Source organism: Nansenia antarctica (genome assembly GCF_963989245.1).
Source record: "Nansenia antarctica genome assembly, chromosome: 4".
Classification (NCBI taxonomy): Eukaryota; Metazoa; Chordata; class Actinopteri; order Argentiniformes; family Microstomatidae; genus Nansenia; species Nansenia antarctica.
The window spans coordinates 57,219,119-57,232,947 of record NC_137689.1 but is presented as its reverse complement, the minus strand read 5'-3'; the positions used below and the strand labels follow the sequence as shown (position 1 = coordinate 57,232,947).

General features: G+C 40.9%; 1 protein-coding gene across 1 annotated transcript; it reads right to left on the bottom strand.

Annotated features, from left to right (window-relative positions):
- Positions 1-6,598: 6,598 nt before the first annotated feature.
- Positions 6,599-9,666, bottom strand: ppp1r3b (protein phosphatase 1, regulatory subunit 3B). Its single transcript, XM_080529994.1, has 2 exons — positions 9,473-9,666; positions 6,599-8,790 (listed from the first exon to the last, which is right to left on the bottom strand). Exons 1-2 carry the CDS (start codon positions 9,493-9,495, stop codon positions 7,887-7,889), a joined length of 927 nt encoding a protein of 308 aa, XP_080386120.1. The 5' UTR covers positions 9,496-9,666; the 3' UTR covers positions 6,599-7,886.
- Between the last annotated feature and the right edge of the window lie 4,163 nt (positions 9,667-13,829).

The following is a 13,829-nucleotide window of genomic DNA, read 5'->3' as shown; positions in this document are numbered from 1 at the left end:
CGTCATTTCCGGTTTATACAGTACGACTACATAGCCTTTTAGTTACATAGCGACACCTATTGACTTGGAATCAAAATAAAACAAAAATAAATGTATCAACACAATTTTGATATCAGGCTAGCAATAATCATTAGCCCCGCATCTTTTTTCCTGGGGGGAAAATAAATAGAGGATGGCAAGAAAATCACTCAGAAATAAACAACAGTAATACAAACTAATTGATTTATTGATCAGCTGTTGAGATATCCATACCATGTTGAGATGTGGGGGATGCTACTGATACCTTTAGGCCAATTTAACATGACCTTGGGATTTCAAATACAGTATCTCAATCTGCGGACTTGCGTGCTGTTTTGCGCTTTTGCTGTTTTTCTGCAATGCACATGATCACTTCATGCATTTAAGTTGCGGGGAGGTCAGAGGAGTGCCCAAATCTTGAGTGTACTTTACAACCATGTCCACTTGCACCAAAGTGACCACAGAAAGCAGTGCAGTAAGGTCAGGGGAGGCTGGTGGAGGACAAAATTGGAGGACTAAATGAATGAATGAATGGTCTTTATTGTCATTGATATAGTACAGGACAGGTACCAAACAACGAAATTTGGAAGGGGTCATTGTAATGGACGGGCTCATTGTAATGCATGGAACAGAATAAGGATTCGTATCCTCATTCCGTTCCATGCATTACAACGAGCCCGACCTCTGATTTCTACCTCCACCAGCCTCCCCTGACATCCATGATAACGTTCAGCTTCACGTTTGATGAGCCACCAGTGTATTATGCATAGTGAATGCATGTATTGTTGTCACAGTTCCATCTGGACACTAGAGGGCGATGGTGACTAACTCTCAGGCACAACAGGTGCATCCTATTAGTGTCACTATTTAAGTTCCAGTGTGGTAGCTTGACGCTTGTTAGAGGTATTTCTCTCATGGTCCACGATGTCATGTCATAGGAACAAGTTCGCTTATGTTGTAGTTGTTTTAGTTGAGCAGTCTACTCTGTGGATTACAAAAGTAAAGTGGCTTTGCCTTCCAACTGCATTTACTCGTCCGATCTCCTCTCTGCGCCTGGGTCCTACCCACACACTTTACAGCAAGCAAAGACCAGAACACGGACCCAGTGGAGATCAACCAGTTCTGGAGCCTCTTGTCCGACCGAGCAGTACAGCAGGAGCTGCAGCAAGAGCAGATCTCCCAAATGACAGAGGCACCTGCCCACACCATCTAGCAACGACACATTCCCGGCCTCAGCACCCAGTGTGTCAGAGCTCCCCCAGTGGACTAACCCTGAGCATCCCAAGTCTCCTGAGCCAGTCCCCTGGTTTCCTAAGCATCCCAAGTCTCCTGAGCCAGTCCCCTGGTTTCCTGAGAACCCTAAGCCCCCCGAGCCAAGCTCTAGCCACAAACCAGCTACAGGAGCAAAGCTGGTATTGAGCCAACGTGCAGTTCCTCCCAAGCCCTCTTGGAGGCCTTGTTCCATCGTTATTGCATGCTATTTCTGAAATGAATACTGAAAATTGTGGAAGGTTTTCTCACATCACCAATACATCAGGCTTGTAGCAGAGTAAAGAGAGGACACTTATAGTTTAAATCAATACTGAACCCCAATAGGCAATGGGATGGGTGTCATCAAAGTTGCCAGGTCCATTGGCCCCAGCAGCGGCACAGGCCCCTGGATTGGAGTTATTAAAGAACTCACACAGGGGTAGAGCAGGGTGGGATAATTACCCCCTGGACGTGCTGTTAGTAGGGAAAACAAGATCACATCATCATCATCATCATCATCATCATAATCATCATCATCACATGTGATCACATGACCATCATGTCATGATTGGCTGATTCATTATTATCTGCCAAGCTTTTCATAGTGGATGCATATATCAATCTGCATAGGGTTTTGCATGTATACCAATTGCGGACATCTGCATGTATCTATGATCTGACTTTAGCCGAGCAATTGAAATCTTTGTGGAGATTGACAATCCCAACACTTTTTGTGTATGGAGCTCTGCACAGGACCAGTCCACAGGCGTCCGCTATTGCCTAAGCAGACAAGGAAGGTATAAATTAAGCTTTAAGCACATGTGTAGGCTACAGACATATTCACCTGCTCCTCTGGAGTTTACTGTGGTTGGAGGAGGAGTAGCGCTAGTCACCGTTTTAGGAATAGATGTTGGTGGAGCCATAGGAGGAGGTGGTGGAATTAGCTCTCTCTGTGCAAAACAATAATATATTAAAACTATTTGGAAATATGAGAGGATCTGCCTTGGAGAAAACTCGGCTCATTGAGTTTTGAGAAATGTATGATTAACAGAAATGCTCTCACAGTGTAAAATGAATACAACTGTTACTAATGCTTTATGACAGTTAAAAGTGCCTACCTCGCCCTGGGGCTTGCTTGTGTCCACCCATTTATCCAAGATCTTATCAAAGACGTACTGAGGAAGGAAATTAAAGGGATGAAAATCAAACCAGAAATAAGAAAAACAATCTCCCTGGAGTATTATAAACATTGTAAAGGTGCTTTAAGGGTTTGTGAGCAATCTGGTTCATGTTATGTTACAACTCGTGTCTCTATTACTTTAATATTGATTGTACAGTAGTCAGCTGAGGTTCATATTAGAAGCTTGTTTCCATCTTCATAAACCATTAAACAAAACTATTGACTATTTTCTACATTCATCCATCACTCCTTAATAATCAGCACCAAATCGACAAAATCTCTCTCTCTGTGCAAAAGATTCCTTATGCAAAATGGCCAAAGATTCTGTGTATCAGTTCACTGAGACTTCTCTAATGGTTATGATGAGCATGTTTCTTACTGGTTTATAGGGGTCATCTGGTAAGATAAGGCCTCTTTCCCCTGAAGAGCCAAGCCCCCAGCTTCTTGGCCTGGGTCTCTAACAGGGTCCTAGCCCCTGGCTTGCTGCCTTCAGCCTCTCTAGGTCCAGCTGGCTGAGGGCTGCCTGCTGAGCTAGGCTCACAAAATCGACGTACCTGCTCCATACATTTGAGAAGAAAGAAAACCTCAGTACAGCATGACATAAAGCTACATTTTTATATAGGACAGACAGTATTCCTATTGCTCACCCTCTTCACCATTCAACACCCACTAGTGTAGTCAGCATTATTGTCCTTTCTCTTCACAGACACTTAGGTCATGTTCTCACATGAAAGTCCGAATCATGAGCCGGAGCAAGTGGATGAGATTGCAACATTGTTGCATAAATTATTTCTCTGATTTGCGTTCTCACAGCCCTTTATGTAAACAAAGTAACATACGCAATCGAAGCAACAGACTTGGTAGTTGATTGCTCAGAAACATTGAAAATTGCCCGTTCGTCCCGCTCTTATCCAGATCAACACGCATGCGTTGTTGTTTTCCTATGGACAGCCTCGGTGCTTTTCAAGCGGAGCATGCGTTGGTTGTTTGCTCCGGGAGCGACTTCGAATGCGCGTTCTCACAGCTCCAAACGACGCAGAGCAAAGCGATTTTTATCCTAAACTCTGATTCCAAGTGAAGCATATGTTCTAGTGAGAACACACCCTAAGACACACAGCTGTTGAAAGGCAGACCATCGTCCCTCATAAGCAAAAATCACCTTTTCTCCTGGCGTACAAACCCGGAGCAGGATTCCCCTGAGGTGGTGGAGGGGATGGTGGAGGATAGGCCTGCAATAGACATCAGCCAAGCAACCAAAATAGGACATACTCTGATCAATAACATGACACTGCTTATCATTTGACACCATTTAAATCGATGCTTGAGGGATAAAGTAGAAGGGTTGTTTTCTCAGGGAGGACAGCCCTGTGATGGCACTTTCTCACTTTGAGGGTGACCTCCTTGTCCCTCTGGGCATTCAGGCCCCACTGCAGAGGCACACGTCTCAAAGAGGGGAGCCTGGGGTGTTTTCTCAGAGAGAAACAGTTTTCTCTCTGTTTTCTCAAATGTCACGTTTGTTGTTCTAGTTTGTCGACACCTTCCATGCGAGACCATTGATAATGGTGTAAAACTAACAATGGGTTGTGCACATTGCATCACACAGGTGAAAAGGTAAACCTTCCATTAAAGACGGTTTTAGTGTATTTTATAGTGGTGAAATCTTCTGCAAACAGTCTTATCTGATGCGTTATGGTCTACCTGACCTTTGCACAGGGTGCCATGCACAGAACATGCTTCACGCATGCGCATCAGTAGCTGTCAGATTATAATAAAGAGGTCATGTTATAGAGTAACAAATAAATCCAAATGTTGTTGTTATAGACTCAATTTCAAATGAATTAAATAAAATACCAAAATAATTGCCATCAATCCACACACAATACCCCCTAGAATGACATAGCGAAATCTATTTACTAACTAAGTAAATATATTAAAATGTAAATAAAGAAAAACCTCTTAAGCATTAAACCCTTTCCTGCGACACTTAAAATGAGCTAAAATGCACAAATGTCATCAACAAATCTTAATGCAAGGATAATAGTTCATGTAATTTTGTATTTAATATATTTGTTTTTATAGGGTCTCTGATTTGCATAGGAATTAGTTACACACTGTGTAGATTAGGATGTCACTACCAGCTCAGCACATTTCATAACATTTTACATTTTAACCATTTAGCAGACACTTTTATCCAAAGCAATTTACCGTATACAAATTACAGATTACAGGGCCAATTTCCCTGGAGTAATCACCAGTCCAACTCACTATCCACTAGGCCACCACTACCCCATAATAAAATTCTCTTGATCCTGACAAACTCCCCAGTCCCAGCCAGTGACAAACATACTCCTAACTTGATGCAGCCACTATTCATTTACTACATTTTTGACTAAATTTGACTAAGCCTGGTACACACATGAAGATAATCTGGCCGGTTTTGGCACGATTTCCCCTCTTCCGACCAAGGAGAGGAAACTCGATTATCGGATGGCTCTAAAGATTATCCTACAAGATTATCCTGTGGTGTGAGGTGTGTTAAGAGTCAATTTCTCCCGACAATCTGCTCGGGAAATGGTGGGGGCCGACGATCGTAAATACTAAACGTGTTCAATATTTACGATCAAAAGTCCTCTTGTGTGTGGGCGAAACTAAAATCTCCCGAGACTGATTGTGACGTGGGATGGAATGTAGCCTATCAAGAAGCGAGCTGACTTCTTCTTTTCGTTCTTCTGCACTTTATTTTCCCTGTCGCACATGGCTGCCTCGTATAGGTTAGTCAGGGTACTATGTTAGATTACGTTTGATCACGCGAGATTAGGGGACGAGACTGTCGTAGGACAGATCTTTATGTATGTGGTGTGCTGTATTGGGAATATCGGAGCACACCACACACAATACGATCAAAATTGTTCAATCCATGATTATTTATCTTCATGTGTGGGGTCTCAGATAAAAAATCGGTTAAGATTTAGAAAATCTTTATGTGTGTACCAGGCTTAGTAAGTGAATCATCTATCCATCAGTCATAGCAGGAAAAAGTAATCTATGCTCAGGCCAGGGGCCATTGGCAGTCATAATGCTAGAAGAAGGAAGAATTAAGATTAAACATTTTTACAGTAGAGAAACTGTACAGGGGAGTAGAGGAATGTAGAGGTCTCAGGAGGGACAGTTTTAAGTGTAGCCTGAAGAGATGGGTCTTCAGTCTACGGAGGAAGACAGGGAGTGACTGCAGTCCTGACAGCAGTGGGAAGCTCGTTCCAGCAGCATGGTGCCAGGACAGTGAAAAGCCGTGACCGGGTAACATTCTGTGGTATTGTGTGTGGATTCCTTTAATTTAATCCTTTTTAAATTGAGTCTATAACATATCAAAATGTGGAAAAAGTGAATGGGGTCTGAAAATTCAATATGCAGCAGAAAGTAATGGTTGAGTCCTACACGTCCATCATAAGAGTCCATCCTCATCTCATCGATCACCATCTGGTTCGCTGCCTCCACTGCCAAGGACAGACAGACTACAGCGGAGTATTCGGTCAGCCGAGAAGGTCATCTGCTGCAACCTGCCATCTGTCCTGGACCTGTTCCACTCCAGGACCAGTAAGAGAGCAGGAAAGATCATCGCTGATCCTTCCCACCCTGGTCACCACCTCTTCTGAAGACTTCCATCCAGAAAAGGTTTCCGGTCCTTTTCCAAAACCTCAAGCTACCTGAACAGTTTCTTCCCCATGGCAGTGGGTCTCACAAACAAGCCCACTGCCTCTCATTGACGCTGGGACTTCCACTCCCCACCCCCATCACACACACAACTGACAGTGTCATTTATATTAGTTTTACATTACTCTAATTTATAGCCTACATAATTATTGTTCTATTGCCATTGTCTTTTTAAACTATTTCTACTTATATATTGTTGTTTTTAGGGCCTATGCACCAACCTCACCAAGTCAATTCCCTGTATGTGCAAATATACTAAAGAATTCTGATATTCTTAGTGTACTCATTAGCCCAACAAAATGCACGATCAAATCATAATATCAAATCGTCATCAAAATGCTTGATTGTGTATTCCCATATAGGAATACAAGGATAATGATACAAGGTTGGAAGATGGCTAGTTTAGAAACAAATACACACTTGAATATTTGACTTTTTTATTCAGCAGCTTCTTCAGCATTATTAAAACACAGAATTCATATTTCAAACAAAATCCATTTCAACTTGTTTTAAATGCATCCAATGAACCTTATACACAAAGAGCAGGAGCATGATGACAGTAAAAAAGCTTTACACCATCAATAGGCAAAAGCATGTGCATTCCTAAGGTGCCAGGCCCAAGTGTATTCGTGCCATTCCCAGTTCCTACTTAAAATTATGTATGATGCAGGTAGTAGTTTTACTACAACCAAAACAGTTACTTCAAGTGTTTAGTGATATGAAGGTTTTGAATGCCAAAACTATTTGAACAACTCAAAAGGAGCAGAACTCAAAACGACACTCTAACATAAGCATTAACAAATGCATTAAAAGTCTGATAAAATGTACAAACATGACTTGAAACCTTTGCAAATGGCTTGCCTGAATTTCCCCTTGGGGATCAAAAAAGTACATACCTATCTATTGAACAATTGTCAGAAACCTCAACAACAAACAATTAAAATGAATTGACAATTTTAGTTTGTAATACCCCTTTCAGGACACAAATGGCATGTAGATTAAATTTGTTACCAATAAAATTGGGGCATTGTAGGAACATTTTATTTATTTCTTTATTTTTAAATCACTAAAAGTTCAACATCTATGATCATAGTCACTGAAAACAATGGGCTTTTTTTACAATGCATTATTCAACTATTGTACCTGCCTTGTGCTTCACAGATCATCATAACTTTAAAAGATCGTCATAATAACAGGCAGTGACATGCTCAACAGTTTCCCGGTTGAAAATGACTCCTGCTGAGTCAACAATGTCTCATCCCTGCACATCTGTTAAACTCAAGACATATTTCAACAGTATTCTCTCATTACTAGCCTCCATATCATTGCACACACTCAAACATGCACATATTGATTACATGTACCACACACACACACATGCATGCACACACAAACACACACACACACACAGATTACACGTACCACACACATGAGCCATAGTTAGCCGTTAAGTAGGGTGAAAGGTTGAACAAAGAAAAAATAACAGGTACAAAATAACAGACCCAACATAACATGGCCTGGTGGATACCCTTACTTAACTCAACAATTGTATTATTGCACTGAGTGAAGAAATAATTTACAGCAGCCTTCTGATATTGCACTGGCCTGTGAAAAACAGACCATTACCACTTTATATTCTTGTTGGTGTGAATTCTATCCATTTGAAATTCAGCTTCTGATCAGGCACAGCCCTCACTCTAAGCCGCATGTTAAAAACACCATGGTTTCAGTAGTAAGGCCCTATTTTTTCGTATACTGCATAACTTGCCCAGTCAGGGAAGATCCCATGGGCACACCTAGGGCTTCCATAGCGATCAAAGTCAATTCCTAGATCGGAGTGCCTCTGATGGCTACTGCTGAAGGTGCCTTGGCCATCTCTCTTTAGCATAGATTGGATGATCCTGTAGTTCTGGCCCTGGTTGCTATCCCAGTATGTATGGCCATCAGCCTCATAGCAGATGGCAAACTCTATGTGCTTGTGTGGCCTCTCTTGACCTTGCAGGGAAAACTCAAAGGAGAAGGTGTCACGGTCCAAACCTGCATAGGTGTCTCTCACATACTGACACTCCACGTCCGTGTAGTTTTTCCAGGTGTCATAGGTCACACGCACTTTAACAGACTTTTCAAAGGACAGGTTTTTTACCTTCACTGTTCCAGCCAGTGCCCTCTCCTTCAGCATGCAGTGTTCCAGGCAGATGAGTTCATTCTCCAGCCGCTGGCGGAAAAGTAAATAGTCAGAGGAGGGCTGCGTGAAGTCCAGCACTAGCCGGTCCTCCTCTTCTGCCAACGTGAGTTCAGAGCGGAACACCTCCTGAATGTTGAGTGGGATGTCAATGGGATCTTTAAACTGCGAGAACATTTTCACCTTGGTGAGGGCTAGGCCTTTGTGGTCGGCGAAAGACACATGCTTTTTGGGTTTCCCATTGTCTTCCAGAATGTCTCCATGCTGTTGTTCAATATGCTCTGGAGGAGGAACAGCATGCTTTAACCTCATGCAAGGGTTTAGACAGGGCCTCAAGGGTTTCTGTGACCTTGGGGACCCTCTGTGGCAAAAGTCATCTTTGGACAAGTAGACGGGTATGGCAAAACCAACTGGCATGGTGGACTTCTGAGGAAAATGGCTGAAGGCACTAAAGGAAAGAATAAAGATAAAATAGTGGTGAAAAACAAAACCTCTTAGTGCTGGTTTCACAGACATGGCTTAAGCCCAGTCCTGGACTAAAATCATAATTTCAATGCAAAATCGTTTTAGTCTTGGATTAAGCTTGTCTGTGAAACCAGACCACAATAGGCACAATATTCACAAACACTGATAAATATATGCACACACAGTTGGTTATCTTTTCTTTGCTGTTGATTTTCACTTTTATGCATCTCTTCCTTGTCGGCGGCCACTGTCGAAAGTGACATTTTTTTCACTAGGGATTGGCTGGCTCAATCTTTCCAGCGAATTTGGACAATGCAACGGACCACCGAGGAGCTCACGTACTTCCTGGCTCCACTTTCAAATTATACTTGTACTTTCGATTAAGTATTATATCCGTGGCGATTTATACATCTTGAAAGCATTACCTCACCCATTCAACAACTTCCCTAATGTTTTATAACAAGAATAATTGAATGCCCTTGTGACTTCTAAAACGCTAAAATGACGAGAATGACAATTTGTTGGAAATTAGTTATTTGGTTCCAACAATACTTAAATGATCCTCGCTTGGTGGCCAAGACTAAACGAACGAACTTTCAATGCTATAACTATCTATTACAAAAAACACAATTAAGGATACTGCGTTATTTCACGTCGAATCTTACCTTGTGAAGTTCGTTTGGAACATTCCCAATGAATTGGTGTAGTTTCAATTCAATTGTTTACAATGGACGGGAATCACCATCGTCCTCTAAACTGCATTGGACGCACCTCTTTCTGTAGGTTGCAGTTACACGTAGATTACATATAATATCACTTATGTTGTTACATTGATCAACTCTTCAAGGATTTGACTAAATCCCGAGCCGACAAATGTGTCTTGTCTATTCCAGCTGCCCACGTTGCGGAGGGTTACCATGCTGGGTTCACGTGAACACTTACCTGCGTCCAATCACAGTGAGCCGTGGAAGGATGAGCAATCATTCGTCAACTAGGCGTGTGTCCCTTCCCTATCATAATTAGGGTTGGGTATCGTTTGGGTTTTATCCGGTACCGGTACCTAACCGATACTTTAAAAACGGTACCGGTACCAAAACGGTACTTAATTCGGTACTTTTGATTTTTTAAAATGACATATATATATATATATATATATATATATAATAATAACACGGTCGACAACATTAAACAGCTTTTCACTTTTTTATTGCTGAGGCACAATATTATTAGTTAAATATACACTCAAATTAAAATAAATGAAAATAAAACTCCTGCTGACTGAGGCACAATATACATATATATATATATATATATATATATATATATATATAATATTACAGTTAAATATACACTCAAATAACAAATAAAACTCCCACCTCAGCAATTATTTTGCAAAAAGATCAGCATATTTGCCTTCTCTGGCAAAATACGACACCTCTCTTGACTTTTTTATTGTCATTTTGACTTTTTTTTTGTTTTGACATAATTGTCTAATGGCACAGATTTATAAACATAAAGTAAACAAATATTGTTTTCACGTCACTTTACCTGAAACTGAACGACACAGCGCGGAGCGAATTCCCTGGTAAAACTTTTCTCTCCCCCCGCTGTCAACGGGAGTCGTCAACCAGGAAGCGGTGCTGAGAGAGCAAGACACGAATCTACCGGCATTTGACTGCCGCTGGACTGAGGAACACCATAGGCACAGCACATCGCCATAATAGCGATAAAGTGCGAAGGATTTTAAGCATTTTGAGCACTTCGCGTTGTTTTCGTCGAGTCGGGTGAAATGCAGCCACACTTTAGAACGCTGCTTCATTAGGGCCTTCGGCATTCTCGGTGACCTCGTAGCTAGGCTAGCTAGCGAAATTCGATAATATTATTATGATTATGATGATGATAATAATAATAATAATAATAATACAATAATACAATCACTAACTATATTACTACACTTACTATAAACTCACTCTTCTTAAGTTCTCAACACAACTGCTCACCTCACTACCACGACACGCACTGATTGGAAATTTAACAGGCGATGTCACGTCACGACTCAAGTCACGTGTGGTTGACTGTTGCATGACACCGGACACAAAAGTACCGAAATGAGGTACCGAAATCTCCTTTGCGATTCGGTACGGGTACATACCGAATGTAAAGTAACCGGTACCTACCGGTACCGATTTTCGGTACCCAACCCTAATCATAATGCCTACTGGTGGAAAATAAGTAGGTTTATGTCGAAAGCAATCGGTTTCACGGATTAAACCTAGTCCTGGACTAAATTACAATTTCAGTGTAAAATCTTGAAGATGCTTTTTAGTAGAGGATTAGGCCTTGACCGGCGCTAAAAGTACCACATAGGCTATTCAATCGAGGTAATGGATAGTAGAGTGAAATTCCAAAAATGCTATTAGCTGTGGAGGCAAATGACTTACATTTTGTGTCACTTATATTTGGCAACAAGATTGTCACATGTTGAGCTGAGCTAAATTGGCCAGATAAGTTATGGATGTCATAAAACAAAACAAATACAAATACAAACAAACAACAGCAAAACACAGATAGGCCTACTGTAGTAATTTGTATAGAATATTATTATATTCTGTTCTATATTATTATATAATTATATTTGTTGTTTCAGGCTGTGAAACAACAGTAAATGCAGCCATCTTTTCACTCTCAAAGCTGAAATATGGCAGTGAATGAATGAATGAATGAATGAATGAATGAATGAATGAATGAATGAATGAATGAATGAATGGTCTTTATTGTCATTAATACAGTACAGGTACCATACAACGAAATTTAGGAGGGGGGGCTCCCCTGGTGCTAGGAAAAAATACTAAAAACAAGAAGGGAAAGAGCTGGTTTACATAAATAAAGGCTATATACACTATCCACTATACTATACTACTATACTATACAAATAAACATTTACATTTTTACATTTTTGGCATTTAGCAGACGCCTTATTCCAAAGCGACTTACAATCAATAAACCACTGTGCTGTACTCTATGCTATGCTATAAATATCCTAACATTTCCTATCTCTGAACCTTATGTACACGAGGGTTGTCATATTGCACATAGTATTATTGCACATTCATTTAAAGTGTCGCAGTTTGCAGGTTTGAAATGTTCACAGTTGTATTTCAGTATTGCACTTGATTACAATCAGTGTGCCAATGGAGAGGACATAAGTGATAAAAACGGTTGTAAACTGGTTTAAAGGGAATTAGAAATCATCTTGTCTCCAGATCTGCATCTGCACAGTCCAATTTATTACTTATATTTTGTCATGATATATGTTTGGCTAGAGGAGTTGGCTAAAGTACATACAAATCTGGCAAGGATTTCTATTGAACAAATAATAGGGTAGGGTAAAGCCTTTGGGCTCTGGGGGTAGAGGCAGTACTATCATTTGAGTATCAGATTCACTCAGTCTCTTCATCAACAAGAGTTTGTTCTGTACATAATCCAACTGCGTGTACTTTAGCTGCAATTCAAGTTGGAACACAGTTATTCGGTTTGACTAAATGAAGTTCTGTCGTATTGTGACAAACAAAACTTTTCTGTGCAATTTAGTCCAGTAGAACTGTCACTCAACAATCAACCTATGATGGTTTCACTAATTCTATAAGGATATCTGAAAATATACTTGTTTCAAATGACCTTCCCCCTCAGCCTATCTGTCTGTAAAACTTCAACTACATTCCACATTTGTTTATGTCAACTTTGAACTGAGGCAGTCGCACACACATGCTATGCCATTTTTAGGGGGAGGTCAATGGGTTTGTTAAAGGGGGCAAATGAGGTTGTGCTGGTCTGCATGTCGGGTTACTGACCAATAGGAGGTTATCCTCTGGCCTCATGGCTAGTGCATGGGCTGCACATGGGATTTGGCCTCATGTCTAGTGCATGGGCTGCACATGGGATTTGGCCTTATATGTCTAGTGCATGGGCTCCACATGGGAATGCCCCAGAAAGTGTTTTTATTATGGTCAACAGCAGTAATCTGTTGAACCATGTTGATCATTCAAGGAATACCGAAAACAAACACATCCATTTCAATTGAGTATTCATATAAGTATCTAAACACATTTTTTTGTTTGTCTCTCAAATCTCCAGTTTCCTTATTCTGAATGTCACTCGTGCTCAATGCTCTTTGATCAACTGTTACCATTGAGGCTGTTACCCTCTTTTGAACTTATCATTGCTGTTACACAAAGTTATGAAATAACCAAAGAGTTTGTCAGACTACAATATTACTACAATTATTTATCAGTAGCCCGGTGAAGATTAAGGGCAAAATGGTCATGTTTATGATCATTATAGTTCACCCAAATGACAAAATCACATATTTGGGTCCTTACCCTGAAATTGTTCAAATATGCTAACTTGGGGTGCATTGAGTTGCATTGGGTTTAGGCTAAAGAATGCTAACAATTAGCTGTTAGTTTCAGTGCCCAGACAAACAAAACCAAAGTATTGATTGAAGTATGTATCGACTTTCATCGACTCATTTGAGGGTAAGGAACCAAATATGTGATTTTGTCATTCAGGTTATACGTTTAAGCATCTGCACCAATTATTTTTAATGGAGCTCTGCCCCATAGGGGAGCTCTGCTCCTATTGGTTTACCCCGCTACCTAGGTAGCCAATGACTGAAACTTAAGACTGAAGAAACGAAGGAAGAAACAAATGGTGCTTTTCCATCAGCAGCCCGCGTTAGTGCAGTTCGGATCAGTTCGAGGTCAGGTCGGGTCACTTTGATCTGTTCTGGTTTTCCATTATACACAAACCGACCCGGACTAGTAGGAGGAGTAGACGATAGTAGGCGGAGTTACGCGTCACACGCAGCCTGGCAAAAAGTTTCTGGGTGTACACAGCAACAGCCGTGATTTTTTTGGAGAGAAAGAGAAAGAGAGAGAGGAAGCTATGTACACATAATAAAGTCATGTTTTTTGAACCCTTAAAACCACTGCCTTCACTTGTCTGCTTTATGAACTGTAGTAT

Bases quoted from the DNA above. Each gene is read 5' to 3' on its own strand.
- ppp1r3b (XM_080529994.1), bottom strand. From the start codon at position 9,495: ATGTTCCAAACGAACTTCACAAG. The intron at 8,791-9,472 runs GTAAGATTCGAC...TCTTTCCTTTAG, and splicing joins TTCCAAACGAACTTCACAAG to TGCCTTCAGCCATTTTCCTC.